This window comes from Lotus japonicus, chromosome 2 (assembly GCF_012489685.1).
Source record: "Lotus japonicus ecotype B-129 chromosome 2, LjGifu_v1.2".
NCBI lineage: Eukaryota > Viridiplantae > Streptophyta > Magnoliopsida > Fabales > Fabaceae > Lotus > Lotus japonicus.
In genome coordinates, this window is record NC_080042.1 from 43569200 (window position 1) to 43589244 (window position 20045).

General features: G+C 36.0%; 1 protein-coding gene and 1 long non-coding RNA gene across 2 annotated transcripts in view; one reads left to right on the forward strand and one right to left on the reverse strand.

Annotated features, from left to right (window-relative positions):
- The first annotated feature begins 4269 nt into the window (after positions 1 to 4269).
- LOC130735396 (uncharacterized) lies at positions 4270 to 4918 on the forward strand. The gene is made up of 2 exons (XR_009018434.1): positions 4270 to 4575; positions 4679 to 4918. It is a non-coding gene; the product is annotated as an uncharacterized LOC130735396 (long non-coding RNA).
- Positions 4919 to 11432: 6514 nt separating this feature from the next.
- LOC130738063 (uncharacterized aarF domain-containing protein kinase At1g71810, chloroplastic) overlaps positions 11433 to 20045 on the reverse strand; it is a 29906-nt gene continuing 21293 nt past the window's right edge. Inside the window, exons 16-21 of the mRNA XM_057589963.1 lie at positions 14897 to 14941; positions 14186 to 14290; positions 14055 to 14096; positions 13126 to 13296; positions 11942 to 12061; positions 11433 to 11836 (exon numbers count right to left, since the gene is read on the reverse strand). Coding sequence (XP_057445946.1) covers positions 11732 to 11836; positions 11942 to 12061; positions 13126 to 13296; positions 14055 to 14096; positions 14186 to 14290; positions 14897 to 14941 — 588 coding nt within the window. The 3' untranslated portion in view covers positions 11433 to 11731. The remainder of the gene's footprint in view (positions 11837 to 11941; positions 12062 to 13125; positions 13297 to 14054; positions 14097 to 14185; positions 14291 to 14896; positions 14942 to 20045) is intronic.

Sequence of the window (20045 nt, forward strand, 5' to 3'; positions counted from 1 at the left end):
TAATGCTGATCTAAAACTCAATTTATCAAGTATTCTAAAGTAAGTTGAATCTAAAATTAACAAAACTGAACCCATGATCAAGAATTTATAATTTCAAAGACAATAACTTGAATATAATGTTTCTTTTGAAAAAGGAAAAACTTAATCTTCTAACTTAAGTTTCAAGGTTTTGTTACTGTTCACCAAGTGCCATTTTTTTTTTGTTACAACTGAGGTTGCTTTTTGGGTCTGGCCCTTTTATGGGCTGCGTTAGGATACATGGATACTATCTTTTCAAGTAGGGTTAGTAATAAAAAAATAGGGTTAGTAGCAGAGTAGCAGCAGTGTACACTCAACCCAGATTGCAACTTGCGTGAAATCGAGAATCCCCTCCCCAATCGTCCTCCCTACATCATCGATATGGAGCAAGCATGGAAAACCATAGCTGTATTGAGCTGTATTGTGTGAATTCACGTAGGGTTAGGATTGAGGGTACTCGAAACCTGCTAGCAGTGTTGTTTCATGGGCTGCGTTGGGGGAAGTTATTTGCCTTTGGACGTAGGTTTGGCCGCTAGCAGCTCTCTTTCCCACCTTGCATCTTCCCCTGATTACCATCCTCATTCGTCCCCCTACTTCACCGAGACTCCGCTGTGCCTATTGCTCCAGCTCACTCTGCACCGATGTAGGAGGTACGACGTCCCACCGGCCAGCTGTTGCATCGAAGGTCGATCCCTAAGGAGGTGATCTGATGCCTATCCTCCTGCAGCTGTTCCTATAATCAATGGTACTTTCCACCTTCAACCATCTTCTTCTATATTTCTTTGATGCTTTATAGTCTGTTTGGCCCTTCTCTCCCCCATATGCTATCATCTATTAGCTATAATCTATTTTCTTGGTCATTTACAGTTGTAATTTGGCTGGCCACAACTTGCAGTTCTGGTCTATAAATATAACTGCTCATACTTTGATCAGTTCATAGTTCACTTTTGTTGTGTGTATTGTGTTTATTGTGTGTATTTGAGTCTACTGTCCTGTTCTTATTGGGAGATATGAGTTCCCGTGTCAACCCCATTAAGACTCTCAGTACAGGAAAGAAATTCCTGAGAATTAGGAGTAGAATTATCAGGATGTGGGATATATGCCCTGTGAACGACCCATTGAATCCATTTGCTATCCATATTGTATTAATTGATGCTGAGGTTGAGTCTTACCCATATATACCAATCTCACAAGCAAATGTTTTGTATGTTAGTACTTAGTAGTCATCAGTTTGTGTTTTGTGATATTCAGTGGCTTATTATGATTTTTTTTGCTAATGATATGGCAACAAATAAAGTGGAAGTAATCAACACAAGGAAGAAATAAAGACTGCAACAGACTCGACTTTGAGTAATGCAGAGATAGCAGATTCTGCAAATTTTGTAGATGAGGGTTAACTTAGGAAGCAGCGCAATGAAGAACAGAAAGCGGCGTCTTATTTTGAATTCTCGGAAAATTCGTCAAAGACCAATCTCTCTATGCAGCTAGGAGTGGAACCTTTCAGTATCAAGTATATTGACAAGTTCATCAAAAGAAACACAGGAAATTACATCATGGATTTTTGTCTTTCTCCTGAGAGTTGAGAAAGCTCCTTGCCCTGCATGATCATTTTTGTCGGCAACAATCCCAGTTCACTTGGGAAGCAATTTCAGATTTTTCATCATCCTGGAATAAATTGTGCAGATGTGAATGCTCATTGTCAACATTAATCTGGCTTCTTGAGTTCTTGGACCCTTAATTGACAAGTCTCAAGTTTTTCCAAGTTTCAGAGAAAAAGATAGATGTAATATGTTCTTTAGGTTTCATTATTTACATCCATATTAAGGTGAAGAAAAGAAGCTTGAAATATAGAAAATAAAGCATATATATTTGCTTCTATTTTATTGGTTCTGTATATCTTCCTTGCGACCTCAATCTGTCATTCTTGCTTCTATCTGGTTTGCAGATTGATTTCATACATTTGATATTGGAATTGATTTCATCTAGAAATAAATGTTGATTATCTTCAATTGCAATTATATGTTTATAAATACACCTTTTGTTGTGTTGTTGCTCATCAGCGTTTAGCTTCTTCAATCTCCTTATCTGTTTGTGTTTGTTGTGCTTTCACCTGTTTTGTTGAGTAAACTATGGCTAATGCTCATGTTCCATGCCTTTGTTCTACAACATGGTCATCGGGGTGTGAGGATTGTCTCGTGCTTCATTTTCTTTCAAGGTGTCATGCATTTAGTCCAGGTTTCCTTATATCAAACATCTATTATTGTGTTCCTTTTTTATCTTTCCTTCTTAGAGTATGTATATGAATTTCTCTTTTCTCCACTTAATGATACCTCCTCCTTCTATCAATTTAATAACTTAATCAACGCTGAATCTGATATATTAAGCCAAACTTAGGAAATAAGGCATGCAAGTTGTTCAAAAAATTAAGGATGATGCAAGTAACTATTTTCAACAGACTAAATTTTTTGTGTTTCAGAATGTGAAGACACTAACTATGTTGCTGTAATGGTGGCATTTAGACCACCAAAGGCAAAGAAGAAGGCACACAAGGAGAAGATACTTTCCTTAAAATATTTTTATATTCATTTACCCTTTACCTAAAATCACTTTGAACATAATGGGAAACATAGTTATTAATACCTATGAATGTATTTCCTCTGTTTCTTTTATGTGAGACATTTTAATAATCACTCACAGGTAAATGCTTCCTTTTTACATGTGAGGCTTTAAGGTACATCATGATTCTGGTGCAGTATTTTTTTACTCATGGTTATTTTATGGAGTGACTTAATATGGGGTTCCAAATTGCAATCACAGGTTCACATGTAAGGTTGTTTTTTGTGTGTTTAATGCAGATTAAAACTAAAGCAATTTCATTTCGCTGCAATTATGAGTTTGACCCAAAGGACTTCAACTTACTTTTCATTTCTCAAGTTCATTATATTTCTTTCAAATGCAAATTATTTAGCATTTCTTAAGCTCTTTGTGCTGCTATCAAGTGATGTTTGTGACCTTAAGGTACCTCCAATGTTTTGCTGCAATCAACAACTAAGACAAGGGAACTCAAAAATAGTTTTACATTGTTAACATTAATTTGCCGCTGTCAACATTATATTGACATTTGATCATAATAATATGATGTTGTGAAGAGTGAAGACAGAACAGTTTGTCTGCTGCTGCCAAGTTTAGCCTTCACTTTGCTTTTTTGTATACCTTTTGCTGTTTATGGACATAATTACTTGATTACCTCTGATTTTGTTCTTATGTGACTAATAATTAGGCGATCTATAGATATTAGTGTTTTAGTATTGATAGTTAAATTCAGTTTTTATTAGGAATGCATGCTATTACATTATTTGGTTGCATTAGTCTCCCTAAATTCTTGGTGTTTTTCATGGTTTTGTGTAATTCAGTAATCACTTTGACTCTTGATTCTATGATTTGCAGCAAAGGTCTTTGTTGATGGCTTGGCCCCGATTTCAAGGCACCTCCACAAATCTTTGGTTTATTTGCTGGTTTGTTCCTCTTCTATTTAACACTTTTAGATAGTAAGAAACTTTTTTAATACTTTGAAAGTGATATAATTTGTTCTCTAAGCTCTGAATCCCTAAGAGCCCCCGCCTAAAAAAATAAATTGAAGTGACTCCTAAAATTCATGAAACCCAATCAAAACTAAAAGATGCATGGATGTGGCAACTCCTTCTCTATTCCTTCTCCTAAACTTAAGACCATAGGCCATAGCAAATCAGATTACTCAGTACATTTTATCTATTGCGACTTTTTCCATACGTATTGACTATTGAGGGGTTATACAAGCTTAAAATAATAGTCAGTAGTTTACCAAAGAGGTAGGAAATCTTAAAATGTAACAATTGTGTTCTAACAGCGCATTGGCCAATTTTTGGTAGGAATAGGATCATGATTTTCACCTTTGCAATACATATAGGCAAGCTAAATCATTTGCTGATTTCATAAGAACTAAGAAAAGATGGGAAGTGAAAGTAGTGAGGTAGATTTTGGAGAGATGGGGTCTTCATAAGTAAGGAATGATGAAGGAAAAACAACTAAATCTAAGGCCGAGACAGTGGCTTGTGCATTCACATGATTCATTTTCATATTCACACAATCATGCCAAAAGAATAACTAACAATTTTCAGAGCAAGAAGCCAAGAAAACAAGGAATATAGAATATTGAGGTTAGGTAACTTCATCCAACTTGACACTTGATGCTAATATAGGTAGATACTCAGATATACTCTTTCTGTTAATTCATTGTATTGCATGTTGAGGTTCGGCAGACCAATAAAATATTATGTTAAACTCTAGGCATATGCATTAGTGTTCAATATATTATTTAATCTATTGGTTTTTTCTTAAGAGGTTGTATAGCTAGGATCTATGTACTCGAACCTATAATTCTTTCCCAATTGTTATGGAATCAAAGAAGGCACAATTGTTAAGAAGGTTAAAAAGAGCAAAGGGTTGAAGAGTGTGAAGCTTTTGCCGAAAATAGCAGCGCACAGGTGCTGAAAAAATTGTCAAATGTACCGTCCAAAGGTATTGCTTTTACTTGGTTGTATTTTTAAATGTACCTTATTGCTTTACAAATTGTGTTCTATAGTACTGTCACCCACCTCTAACAACCAACACTGTTTTGCAGTTTGTGCAGCAAAAGATGTGAGGGATTTCTATAATTTGTTGGCTAAATGATTTGTCAATCAAGATCATGGTGGAAGAATGGAGATTAGATGTGGCAGACATGTGAAATAATGATGAAAAGTTTGAAATGATGTGGTCACCTTTTGCTTGATAATCTACTATACTAGCTCTTTAAAGTTTTAATCCCAAAATTGTTTCCATATTATTGAGAAGAATGAATTTAAGGCTGGCTCTATTATTATTTTTTTTGGAAAACCAAACATATATATTAATAATTGAATGTCACGAGCCAGAGTACAAAAAGCAACACTTACTCATTACAACCAAACAAACTAAAAGGAAAGACAAGAAGCAAAGACAGTAAACCAGTAGTTACAATGAAAATCAAGAAAAACTATCAGCACAAAGAAAGGGCTAAAGAACAAAACAGGGCCAGTATCATTAGGAAGCCCCGCGCTATCTCAGTATTCATCAGCAGGATCATTGCAGAAAACACGCTTGAAAGATAGCAGCAGCCGCTCCATCTCTATTATCAACTTGATATTTTTATTTAAACAAGCTTCGTTTCCGGTTACAACTTTTTCTTTGACTTGTGGGTGGATTTCACAAGTAAATGAAGCACGAGAGTGCACTACCAGTGTTAAATCATATTTTTTGAAAATAAAAATAAATTAGAAAATTAGTAAGTACTAAATGTTTGTTATCAAATCTACTAAGTTGTGCAAAGTGTGCATATGGCATGTCGTGCCACCAAGCATTACTGGGTGGGTTTGGAGCAACAAGTTCATCAGTGTTGGTCTCATTAAAAATATGTCTGTTGAATGTATCAGGAATGACGAGAATGGCGATGACAGAGAAGTGAGCTATTTTCTATCCCTTCTTTGTAAGTAGTGTACATGTGAAACTTATTCGTTAATTGGTAATTCATTTTAAGAAATTGTAAAATCATTTCTCATTCTAGGACCCATGCAATGCTCATATTTATATTTGATCGACCTCTTCTTTAATATTTTGTGTCATACAACTGGAATCTATTATATGCAATAAGGACAAATAATAACACATATAGTCATTACTGTAGGATGTTGGGCTCAACTTACCCTCAATGGTGTTGCCCATGTAAATGGCACTAGCACTGTCGCTGACATCTTTAATACTCAGAATGACCAATGCAATGTTGATGTTATTATTTGTATTAATATTTTCGTGCATCAAAATAAATCTCATTTATGCAATTCTTTTTGTCATTGGTGTTGTTTGAGTTTTGAAGCATAAATTCATGATAACAATATTATTATAAAATAATTATAATTATAATAACACTGGAAAAATTATATATATATATATATATATTTATGTAATACAACATTGAAGTGATTCATCTACACGTATACACTTATGCAGTAAAGATAACCATTAAAATGAGTTAAATTTGGAATCGATCTTGAGCTGATTGCTGGTATGTAAATTGCCAGTAATGTTCTGTGCTGGGTTTGTTGATGAATGTTCTATCTGGTTTTTGTGTTGTTGTGTCTGTGCCGTTGTGTTGGAGAATATTTTTATCATCCAGTGCCGTTGCCTACTATTTAACTTTGAAGTGTTCTGCTGGTATCCGGAAGAAAGTTTATTAATGAAGATGTCCCGCGAATTCACGTTGTCACTATTTGCTAAATGCTCTTATATATGATTATAAATAACAACAAAAAATGATTAGATTTTGTCTTACCTAAATTCCAATCAGAACCATATTTAAAACGTAATTTTAATCTTTTTTAAGCAATATAACAATTGAGTATAATGAGGTTTGGTGACTTCTTTGTTCGTCAATGAATGGACTGTTAAGTGATCAACAATATTAATTACGTTTGTCAAAGTAATCATGTTCGATATTAAAATGTTGTACCCTACGTGCAACGCACGGGTATAATCCTAGTTTATGAAGTATTACAAAATAAATCAAAGACTTTCTTACTACAGCAATCAAATTTTCTTTCATCATATGATCATGAGGAAGCATTAGTTCTAAGAGGTAATTATATATTAGTCCTATTTATAAAAAAAAAAATTCACATAGTTTAGTAAATGTAGTTAAACTAGATAAAATACCTTAAATTTGTCTTGAATTAAAATAAACTTCTAAAATTACCCTTTGCTTTTTTTTTTTTTTGAAATGGAAAGTGGGAAAGAGAAAAAATAACTAATGAGGTATATTTTACAAGTTAGAATTAATAAGGACATCATTGGAAAAAAAAAATTAATATATCTCAAATTTTCATTTGATTCTTATAAAAAAGACTAAGATTTTTTTATGCTTATAAATAAGATCAGAGAGAGGTAGTATACTATAGTCATCCTCAAACGCACAATGTCACGTTGCCATCTCATTATCTCTTCCATTCCTAAAGAGTAAACAACCATTCTGGTCCTTGAATGTGTTCACTTATGATGAAGTGGTCCTCAGCTGTTGGAAATGGTCTTTTTTCATCCCTGTATGTGTTGCCGTCGGTCAAGTTAGTCCTTGGACCAATTTTCCGTTGGTCCCTCAGACGGAAAAGTCCAAATGTCACCATTTTTGCCACATTGGCTTGACATATCATCAATGACTCACATCTTATTATGTCAATTTAGTCCCTCAGGAAATTTAAAAAAAAAACCCCTCTAAATGTTCACCTTCTTTATACATCTTCATCATCATCTGTATCATCTAACCCAGAAAACCCAGAAAATTAACATTTTCATCTTCTTAATTTATCATAAACGTTAAAAGAAAAATGAATGGCCCAAATCTTTATCTTCATCACACAAAAAAAAACAACAAACCCAACCGCCTCCAATATCAAGTCCAAACACGTACTATAATTTTATTGTACTTGTAAGCTGATTTATGAACGTGCCACTATCTTTCCTTCTTCAATTGGTCCTATAACCAGATCTTCATCTTCATAAAAAAAACTACAAATTAAACCTAAAACAACTTTTATTCAAAATATTATTTAGATAATGAAAAGATCCAGAAGCTTTAACAGAAGATAGAGAGGGAGAGATACCTCTTCATCTTCATCTGCAATCTCCATCCAATATCAAGTCTTCCCCTTCTCCTCTGCTACAGAATATGCCTCTTCTCTCCATTCTTCTCCTCCCATTCCCACCACCGCCTCTGTTTCTCATCATCTATGAACCCATAAACCCATAAACTTTAGATGAACCTAACATTTCCTTTACCTTCATCATCCCTGAACCCTAAACCCAAATCAACAACAGAACATTGAGGAAAACTCGTTGCCGCTGCGCCCTAGTTGTGATCTCCTCCACAAGCCGCGCCGCTTCGTCAAAATCAAACCTTCAAAGTTTGCATCTTTTTGAAGAATTTGTGCAGATCTGGTTTTTCTTACCCTAAAGGTTGTACCTTTTTAAGGATTTGTTGATGTGGAGAAGAAAGGTTGTGGCTTTGGTGATGGTTGGGGAGCCGTTGCAGCATTGGAGGAACTCGTGTTCAGGGACTCCAACTCCACCTGAGAACAGAAGCTGAATCTGAAAGAAGAGTGAACCGATTGAGGGTCAGCATTGGGCAATTTATCACAACCGCATCCACCAGATTCCGCAAGCAACCAAGCCTTGATGTGCTCCAAACTCGTCATCTTGTCACCGTCGTCGCTTTGTTCGTGAATCAGGTTTCTGTCGGAGCTACCCGGCGACAGGAAGAAGAAGGAGAAGGAGAAGGAGAAGGAGAAGGAGAAGGAGAAGGAGAAGGAGAAGAAGGAGAAGGAGAAGGAGAAGAAGAAGAAGAAGAAGAAGAAGAAGAAGAAGAAGAAGAAGAAGAAGAAGAAGAAGAAGAAGAAGAAGAAGAAGAAGAAGAAGAAGAAGAAGAAGAAGAAGAAGAAGAAGAAGAAGAAGAAGAAGAAGAAGAAGAAGAAGAAGAAGAAGAAGAAGAAGAAGAAGAAGAAGAAGAAGAAGAAGAAGAAGAAGAAGAAGAAGAAGAAGAAGAAGAAGAAGAAGAAGAAGAAGAAGAAGAAGAAGAAGAAGAAGAAGAAGAAGAAGAAGAAGAAGAAGAAGAAGAAGAAGAAGAGAAGAAGAAGAAGAAGAAGAAGAAGAAGAAAGAAGAAGAAGAAGAAGAAGAAGAAGAAGAAGAAGAAAGAAGAAGAAGAAGAAGAAGAAAGAAGAAGAAGAAGAAGAAGAAGAAGAAGAAGAAGAAGAAGAAAAAAAAAAAAAAAAGAAGAAGAAGAAGAAGAAGAAGAAGAAGAAGAAGAAGAAGAAAGAAGAAGAAGAAGAAGAAGAAAAAAAAAAAAAAAAAAAAAAAAAAAAAAAAAAAAAAAAAAAAAAAAAAAAGAAGAAGAAGAAGAAGAAGAAGAAAGAAGAAGAAGAAGAAGAAGAAGAAGAAGAAGAAGAAAGAAGAAGAAGAAGAAGAAGAAGAAGAAGAAGAAGAAGAAGAAGAAGAAGAAGAAGAAGAAGAAAGAAGAAGAAAAAAAAAAGAAGAAGAAGAAGAAGAAGAAGAAGAAGAAGAAGAAGAAGAAGAAGAAGAAGAAAGAAGAAGAAGAAGAAGAAGAAGAAGAAGAAGAAGAAGAAGAAGAAGAAGAAGAAGAAGAAGAAGAAGAAGAAGAAGAAGAAGAAGAAGAAGAAGAAGAAGAAGAAGAAGAAGAAGAAGAAGAAGAAGAAGAAGAAGAAGAAGAAGAAGAAGAAGAAGAAGAAGAAGAAGAAGAAGAAGAAGAAGAAGAAGAAGAAGAAGAAGAAGAAGAAGAAGAAGAAGAAGAAGAAGAAGAAGAAGAAGAAGAAGAAGAAGAAGAAGAAGAAGAAGAAGAAGAAGAAGAAGAAGAAGAAGAAGAAGAAGAAGAAGAAGAAGAAGAAGAAGAAGAAGAAGAAGAAGAAGAAGAAGAAGAAGAAGAAGAAGAAGAAGAAGAAGAGAAGAAGAAGAAGAAGAAGAAGAAGAAGAAGAAGAAGAAGACTCTTTCAACAAAGTACAATTTATTTTTCCATCATCTCCTAATTAAATCCAACTACCCACTCAATTTCACTACGCCAAAAATGACCTTTTACAACGGTTAAATTTGCACTTTACAGCGGTTCGAACCGCTGGAGATCTCGCCGCTGTAAAAACAACGAGCGAGGCTTCCGAACAACCAATCTTCTTCCCAGCTTCTCAGATCTCGTCCACCCTCTCTCTTCCCCAGATCTCGTCCACAACGAGCGGTGGCTTGCCGGTGAAGAGGTTGAAGAAGGTTGAGACAGAGAAAGGATGAGGCACAGATAAGGGCTTTAATGTCATAACCAAATTATTTTTTTTTTAAAATACAAAACCCATTTATTAGGATGAAAAGGTTTCCAATTCCCTACATTAACCGGTGGTGACAGATGTTGTGATTCCATTGGTCCTAGTATGTATGGCGTGGGTGCAAGATCTACTCCATCCGTTTCTATATATAAGTCTATTTTACCTAATTCTTTTAGATTAAGAAAAGTAGTTACAGACAATAAATTTGTAAAAAAACATTCACTTTCCTAGATTACCCTTATTTAATTTCTTATAAATTTCTCTCTCAAAGTGATTATTTCAAAATCTCATTGTCTCTTTCATATTAAACATGAGGATAGTTTTGGAAAAAAATAATTAATGATTCATTGATATTGTAAATGGACTTATATTTAGTAACGAGAAAAACACTCAAGTGGTCTCATTATAATAAGGACCTGAGGGAGTATCCTTCACCAAAACTTAGTAGCAATTCACAAATTCCAAAGAAGTAGTACGGAAATGTAAGAACGCGGTTCCTGAGCCAAATAACAAATTTTGGGCTGCGTTTATGGTGGGATTTTTTCAACCTTGGTCCCTCACATGCTTGAGCTAAGGATAAAACCATGAGGAGGTATAATTTGTACTAATTTAATAACAATTAACATTTGCCTATTAAAAAAATAGCGTGGTCTAATTATATTATGCATTTAAATTACAAAAATATCCATTTTTATTTTTCAATTACCTACGTTCTCCTTTCTCTAACCGCCCTCCCTTGTCTCCGACAAGCTGCGCCGCTGTGTTAAGCCACACTTCCACCACCTCCGCCCCTCCACCACCACAGCGTTGCTAGCATCTCCAATCACTCCTTCCTCAACAACCCGCTTTCTCTCCCACGCTACTAGCTTTCTTCATCGCGACACGTTTTGATTTTCGGTGCCGGACTTCACAATATGGGTCTTCACCATGTCACCGTATGATTTTGGCGCCGGAGAGATAGAGAAAACACTTTGCTGCCTATAATTCCATCGATGAATTGACAATGGAAGAATAGATCTGCAATGGATCGATAGCCGTGATGCTCTAGGAAATCCAAGTAGCTGTTGTTTAATTTGAGGGTAACCGTTGTTGACAGATACGATAGTATGTAGAATATGCCAGGTTATTTTTACTTGAATAAGTTAGATTTTCATGTTAAAAGATAAGATACTATTTGTTTCTTTTCATTATGTTCGAGTCAGTTACTAAAATGATATGAGAAAAATGATGATGCACCGACAGTGTAAAGTTTTTTTTTATAAAGTATTTTTACACCGTTAACCAATCAGATTTCAAGGATGTGCAATGTCAATTAATGAAATTAAATAAAAAGAAATTTTCTCACATCCTTAAAATCTGATTGGTTGATGGTGTAAAAAAACTATACATTGCCAGTGTATAGAAATTAAACTCGATATGATATTCTATTTTGTTAATTTAATAGTGTATTTAAATTCATGGCATGCATATTCTCCAAGCGCAAAACACCTGAGGTTTTAAGGGATGAATCCTATTTGGAAGATTACTCTTTTCTTTTGTCATTTATAGTTCGTGTCAAGATCACTTGCTTCTGTACATTTCTCCTCTCCTTTATTATTTCTAGTTTTTGTCACCATTGCTGGTCGCCCTTACTAGGTATAAATACTTACATAGAAATAAAATTGAAAGAAAAAACAATTACTGTGGCATACGACATTCTTATATGTCTCAAAGTTCTCGGGTCACCTTCTTGGCTTATTGAGAAGCTGTGAAGCCCAAAGAGATTTCAGCTGGTTGTGCACATCCATGTCACAAAAACACTCTCCTGATAGTTCTTGCAGCAGCACGAGATATTAACTGGCTAACCAAGTTAGCTGGTAATTGAAGCAATTGCTGCTGGGATTCTGGTGAGAGCTGTACATAATAAAGAGTTATGCTTCAGCAATAACAAAGAACATCATGAAGCCAATTTGCTTATGCACAACATATACCATATAAAATGCAAACGCAGAGAATTACCTCAGGAATGATAGAGAGAATAGGAAGAATGTCTTGAATGGAGCCAATTTGATTTGAAGCTATGGACAGCTCCTCCATGTTAAGTATTTGATTCTGGTAAGGACTAGCCTTTCCGTTTCCCTACATGACATTGACAGAATATAAATACTAATATTCATAGGCATAAAATAAAAAACCATTAAAAAGATTAGGCTAAAAAGCACTTTTGGCCCCTGATGTTCAAGTTTGTGCAAATTCTGCCCCTACTCTCTTTGGGTCAAAAATTTGCACAAACTTGCAACATCAGGGGCCAAAAATGCTTTTTAGCCAAGATTACGCACTTAACCATTTCAGTTTGCATATACTTATTGCTGAAATATTGACTTACATAGTCAGAGTTAAACTTTCCTCATTGCAATAGAGAAAGTAAAAATAAAACATGAATGACCAATTTGTATTTAGTTTTTCTCAACGCAACAGTGACAGAACACATGTCCCTCCCAATGCAGTTTTATCATAAGTAACTTTTCCTTCCCTTCCATGTAACAAAATTTTGCTGTAGAAAGAATTTAAAACAAACCCACGTGAAATTCAGACATCCTTAACATAGGTCCTGAATTATGGTGGTGAAACAAGGTAATACTGGTCTGGTCCGTAATGGAAGAAGTTTTGTGGTGTAATTAGTTTCCTTTTTCCCACCCTCAAAACCAAATTTTCCCACTTTAGCAGGATTTAACCCCCACAACTTTGACCAAGTGCTTTGTTCAAAATTGAGTTTCCCGCCCATCTTTCACTTTTAGAAACTCTAAGGCTATGGGCATCAGTTCACCCACATTTAGGTCAGGTAGTTTTGAAGTTATAGGAATTTAGGAACTTGAACACCAAGTATTTCTAAAGTTTGGTCCTTGAAAGTCACACTTCAGTGTTATAGTTAAAATTTTAATTTGAAGTAGCTTGGGTTTTTTTTCCGGCTATCTCTTTGGGTTCATAAAGTAGTTTTTTAGCTTTAGTATAATGCATGAAGCCCAGTGGGCTTTCCATCAGCATGTGTTCCTGAATGAGACAGACTGAGGTAGTGAGGTTCTTGTTTCACAAATTGAACCTTAGGTCAAGATTCCAAGTGGCTATCAAGAAGCAAAATCCATAACGATATCAAATATATCAAAGTGTAAATGTAGTTATTTTTGTAAACCACAAAATCTTACTGTATTGGAGTTCTCTTTTCTGCTGCTCCCTGATAGTAGTAGCATGAGGCGTTGGAAGGTTCTCAAGTTGATTATATCTTCTTCAGTCATTAAAGAGGGAAAAACGAAAGCACTGAAAGGAACTCTTGCAAAAGCTGTTTCCAAGGTTGCTAGCCCAAGTGCATCTAAACCCTGCATTTGGTTTGAAAGCAAAAGAAATGAATAAGGAAAGATCTAATGAAGTTAAAAAGATTAAACTAATTACCTACAATGAAAAAAGCCACAAACATGACATTATTGTTTCCTTTGTAGAATCCAGTCAACATGCTTGTTAGAAACACAATTAAAAAAATCATTCAAATGTCTCTACTCTCTACCAAACAAGCTTCTACTTTTTGGGATAGTTTATTCATGATATGGTATAACCGTATAAGAGCCTTCATGAACAAGGGCCCCCGCAAGATAAGCGGACTTGTGCAATATCCAAACTTCAAGCCCAGAGGGCTCTTCTGTGGGGGTATGTTAGAAAAATAACTAAACCATTTCTATGTCTTCCTATAATTTATGCTTTTGGAATAGTTAGTTGATGATAATACTGATAGGCTAGCAGCAAAGCAATTGCATTGAAATACCAGAATCCAGAAGAATAAAAAATAAGTTCAATCCTGTAGCTAAATTTCTAATTCAACATATCCATAGAAATCCTACATAGAAAAATAACACTTGGTTGCCATTGACATGAGGTCAGAGACACCATGAAAAGGACATCATTAGTAATGTGTTACTATCTTTTAAAAGGCATCCAATGCAGAAGTTTGCAATTATCCAAGCAAATGCTGATAGTCAGGATTAAATATAAGCAAATAAATTTCTATACTAAACATCCAAGTTTTCATTTTTCACATTCATCACTGCTATAGTAGTTTTACTAAAACAACTAAGAGACATACTTTAGCAAATTCTTGAACAATTATTCCCCTCACATATTCACCCTGCAAAGATCATCATGAAACCCACATTAGGGAGGAAAAGTTAAACGCAGTAAATAGAATGTTTAATGGGTAATGAGAAACATATGCACCTTCTCTGTTAGTGTAAAAGAAAGGATTTCCTTCATAACCAATCTTGAATCAGTGCCTTCAGATTGCTGCTTTACTAAGGCCTTCTCTGTTTTGGCACGGAGAGACTATCATGAAACCATATTAGGACAGGATTTTTAACAAGTTCTGCAAGAAACAGGATTTACTGGGCACAAAATAAAAAAAAAACATTATGTCATGCCATACTGCACAACGTTTTGCATATAGCGTTTCAATGATGCTTTTGATTAAATATCTTATAGAAATTCAGCGTTTTAAACTGAAAGGATGATTCTAAAATTGGATCAAAATGGCCCCGGGGCCCCGGGGTTACCTTAGAAGATTTCTTGAGATACATATAACATCAATCAAGTAGTTTGTTTAGACTTTAGATAGACTAGTGAATGGATGAAAAAATGAAAATCCAGCCCAAGGATGAGTACTCATAACATACATAAATTATTTATTAGATCTCTTCAAGTAAGTTCCATTCAATTAATCAATAACCAAACCAACCAAGGAATAAACAACATTGCAAAAAATAAGGAAAATACCCAAGAAACGGGGATTTTACTCATTGATTAACTTGGAAATAGGGATTGACGGCTAGGTCATGACAACGTGATACCAAAAATAACTTCTTGTAGCATTTTAACTTTATGCATAAAATAGTAAAAGAAAAGATATAAAAATAAAAAACAATAAAAGTATACCTCTGCTAGCAAAGACTCTAGACGGTCTATTCTGAAAACACCATCCTGACAAAGAGGATTAGAGTCAATGGCTCAAAATTACGTGAAAAATATTTGAAAAGTATTCCAACATCAATGACATGGCAATGAGACACAGTAGAAAAAGGAGACATGGCTATGGGGAATAAAGATCCTTTGTTCTTAAATAGTGTCTCATTCTCTGTTTCATCAATGAAATTGTTGGAAAATATATCAGTATTTATTGTTTTCCAGTCAATTCTAGAGATTCTATTATTGACTTTTTTATATGTAATAATTTTCTCCTTAATTCAAGGAGTAGTAATTCTCTCCTTAATTCAAGGAGTAATAATTGTATCCTCTCTATAAATACCAGCCTTTGGCTGAGGAATAAAATAGAACAGCATTTACCTATTATTTTTCAATATGGTATCAGAGCCCTAGGTTGGGACTTCTACTGTAGAGCTTTCCACAGCTAGTCTGATCAACCTATTTCCTTCCCCGACCCGTTTCACATACCCATTTAGCCTCCTATGGCAGGTCGCAATAGGTGGCCCTCCATAGCAGAGGCCTACACCGGATCCACAGCCAACCACGGCGAACAATCACTTGACTCGGGCGTCAACAGCGGTGATGGCGGTGGCAAAGGAGACGGCGGTGGCCGCGGTAATGGTGGTGGTCGTGGAGATGGCACACCAAAGTTCGTCACAAACAGTGGCGGTAATGACGGCAACAATGAAAACAGAAACAACAGTGTTTATGGTGACAGTAATGTCAATATAGGTTGCAATGACCAAGAGGGTTCCTCATACTCCCTCAAGGTCAATATTCCTAAGATGAATGGGAAGAACTATAATGAATGGGCCCAAACCGTTCGCTTGGTATTGGATAGCAAAGGGAAGCTTGGTTTTTTAACAGGAGCAGTAGCTGAACCAACAAGCGGAGACCCTCGTTACAAACAATGGAAATCTGAAAACTCCTTGATTATTGCTTGGTTGGTAAGCTCTATGGAAACTGGAATAGGTAAGCCTTACATGTTTTTGCCTTCTGCAAAGGATGTGTGGGAAGCTGTTAAGGAAACATACTCTGATATTCAAAACTCCTCCCAAATTTTTGGTTTAAAATCAAAGTTATGGCAGGCTAAACAAGGTGACAGGAGTGTAACTGCTTATTACAATGAGTTGTTGACCCTGTGGCAAGAATTAGATCTCTGTTATGATGACAATTGGAGGTGTACAGAAGATAGTGTTCTGTTTCTCAAGAGGCAAGAAAATGATCGTGTCTTCATGTTTCTTGCTGGGCTAAATACAGACCTTGATGAGGTAAGGGGTCGAGTTTTAGGAAAAATACCATTGCCAACTCTTCGTGAAACTTTTGCAGAAATCAGAAGGGAGGAGGCACGACAAGGAATTATGATGGGCAAGACACCACGAAGTTCTGAATCTGAAGGCTCTGCTCTGGCTACTAGGAACCTCGGCGAGGGAAAAAGGTCAGAAAAAGTTCCTTGGTGCGATCACTGCAAGCGCGAATGGCACACACGTGAAAATTGTTGGAAGCTCATAGGAAAACCTCCTAGCTGGAAGAAGAAAGGTCGTCGTGCATTTCAAGCAAGTAATTCTGATCAAGGGCAGCAATCCTCTTCGACTCAGCTTCCGCTCACTACGGAACAACTAGACAAACTGCTCAAACTCCTCGAGTCTTCAACCCCTTCTTGCTCTATAGCAACAAAAGGTAATTCTGCATGTCTTAGTGTCAGTCCCAGTCATACTTGGATATTAGATTCAGGTGCCTCGGATCACATGACAAGTGAATCCACCTTGTTTTCTTCATATAGTCCATGTGCAGGTAATCAAAAAATAAAAATTGCAGATGGCTCTTTTTCAGCCATTGCAGGTAAAGGGTCAGTTGTGTTGTCTCCAGTGTTAACTCTTAACGATGTCCTTCATGTTCCAAACTTATCCTGTAATTTAATGTCTGTTAGTAAATTAACCCGAGATATAAATTGTCAAACCAATTTTTTCCGTTCTCACTGTGTCTTTCAGGATTTGAACTCGGGGAAGATGATTGGCAGTGCTAAGGAGAGTGGAGGACTCTACTACCTTGACATTGGATCTGCATCACAACTACCTCCAAAAACAATAAGTTCCTGCTTTGAATCCTTTTTTGTTTTGAATAATAATGATGACAACGTTATGTTATGGCATTTACGATTAGGTCATCCTAGTTTTCATTACTTAAAACACTTGTTTCCTAAGTTATTTTATAATAAGAACCTTTCTTTGCTTAAATGTGAAGCATGTGAGTTTGCAAAGCATCATCGTTCCCAATTTCCAATACAGCCATATAAACCATCAAAACCTTTTTCTATTGTTCACAGTGATGTTTGGGGCCCTAACCGTACAAGTACACTTTCTCTTAAAAAATGGTTCATCACATTTATAGATGACCATTCAAGAGTATGTTGGGTGTACTTGTTAAAGGGGAAATCAGATGTTTGTCGGGCTGTAAAGGATTTTTGTACAATGGTGCAGAACCAATATCAAACAAATATTCAAGTCTTTAGAAGTGATAATGGCAAAGAATATTTTAACACTATTTTGGATGATTTTTTCCTAAAAAATGGGATTGTACATCAAAGTTCATGTCCTAATACTCCTCAACAAAATGGAGTTGCTGAAAGAAAAAATAGACATTTATTGGAGGTTGCTAGAGCATTACTTTTCTCAAGTAAAGTACCAAACTATTTGTGGGGCGAAGCTGTTTTAACAGCGGCATATTTAATTAATAGAATGCCCTCCAAAGTTCTCAATTTCCAAACTCCAATTAATACTTTCAAAGAATGTTTTCCTAGTACTCGTGTTTCAACTGATTTGACATTAAAAATCTTTGGTTGCATAGCCTTTGTTCATGAACATAAAAATGTTGGAAAACTTGAACCACGTGCTATAAAATGTGTTTTTGTTGGATACTCCCCAACCCAAAAGGGGTATAAATGTTTTGATCCAAAAAACAAGAAAATGTTTGTCACTATGGACGTTACGTTTTTTGAAAATAAACCTTTTTTTAATGACACTCATCTTCAAGGGGGGGATATAAAGGAAGACTCGTTTCAAATTGAGGACATGAGTTTTTTAAATAAATTATCTTTGCCTGTACCACAAAGCTCTAAGACTTATAGTTCTGCACCAACAGAAAATGGCCAAGATACTCTATCTGATCCTACTCCTGTTATGAGTAAGGAACTTGAGGAATCAGAGCCTACATTTTCTCATGAAGAAACCAATGAGAATCTTGACAATAGGGATGATGATGATCTAATTAAAATGCCACAAAATAATGAGTCACTTAAAGAGAACAGATTTGAAGTAGGAAACAGGACTTGGAAAGGGAAGGTTTATGTGAAAAAGCACCACAAAGAAAGGAATGAGTCCACATCTCAACACTGTCAGGAATCTGAACCGGGGAATGATCAACCTCCTAAGAAAATGAAAGGTAAGTCTATCTCTGTTTCTGAGAGTCGTATTTTGTATCCTGATATAGATGATCCTGTTGCCATTAGAAAACCTGTTAGATCTTGCACTAAACACCCTATTTCCAATTTTATATCATATTCAAATTTGTCTTCATCTCTGTCTGCCTTCACCTCAAAATTGTCTAGTGTAGAAATTCCAAAAAATGTCCAGGTTGCTCTAGAAATTCCAAAGTGGAGGGAAGCTGTACTTGAGGAGATGACAGCTCTTGAAAAGAACAAAACTTGGAGTGTTATGACACTACCAGATGGCAAGAAGACAGTTGGATGCAAATGGGTGTTTACTGTGAAGTATAATTCAGATGGGTCAATTGAAAGGTACAAGGCTCGCTTGGTGGCGAAGGGCTTTACTCAGACCTATGGTATAGACTACTCAGAGACATTTGCTCCTGTTGCAAAATTGAACACTGTCCGAATTCTCTTATCTCTTGCTGCCAACCTGGATTGGCCCCTACATCAATTGGATGTTAAGAATGCGTTTCTTAATGGTGATCTAGAAGAAGAAGTATATATGGAGATTCCTCCTGGCTTTGAAAGCAAATTTGGATCAAATGTATGCAAACTAAATAGGTCTTTGTATGGATTAAAGCAGTCCCCTAGAGCTTGGTTTGAAAAATTCACTCAGTCCATGAAGAAACAAGGGTACACTCAAGGACAGGCTGACCACACCTTATTCACAAAATTCTCCCATGATGGGAAAGTTGCTGCCCTGATTGTTTATGTTGATGATATTGTCCTTACTGGAGATGATACAGTTGAAATGGCAAGAGTAAAAGAGAAATTAGCAGTAGACTTTGAAATCAAGGACTTAGGACCCATGAGATATTTTCTTGGAATGGAGGTTGCTCGATCAAAGAATGGTATTGTGGTTTCACAGCAGAAATACATTCTAGACTTATTGAAAGAAACAGGAATGAGTGGATGTCGTCCAGCAGATACCCCTATGGATCCTAATGCTAAACTTTGGGAAGAAGGTAGTGTTCCCGTTGATACCGGAAGATACCAAAGATTGGTTGGGAAACTGATTTATTTGTCACACACTCGACCTGATATTGCTTTCTCAGTTAGTGCAGTGAGTCAGTTCATGCATTCTCCTTTTGAGGAACATCTTGAGGCAGTCTATAGGATACTGAGATATTTGAAGGGAAATCCCGGAAAAGGCTTATTTTTTAAGAAGACTAGTGAAAGAAATGTGTCTATCTTCACCGATGCTGATTGGGCAGGCTCAGTCACAGATAGAAGATCAACCTCTGGATATTGTACCTATGTTTGGGGTAATCTTGTGACATGGAGGAGCAAGAAACAAGGAGTTGTGGCAAGAAGTAGTGCAGAAGCTGAGTTTAGAGCTATGGCTCAAGGTATTTGTGAAGGATTATGGATTCATAGAGTCCTAGAAGAACTTAAGATGAAAATTGAGCTTCCATTGAAATTATACTCCGACAGTAAAGCTGCTATTAGCATAGCTCATAACCCAGTTCAACATGACAGAACCAAGCATATTGAGATTGATCGACATTTCATAAAGGAGAAGTTAGATGCTGGAATCATATGTCTACCTTTTGTGACTTCGAGTCAGCAAACTGCGGATATCCTGACCAAGAGCTTGGCAAGACCTACCTTTGA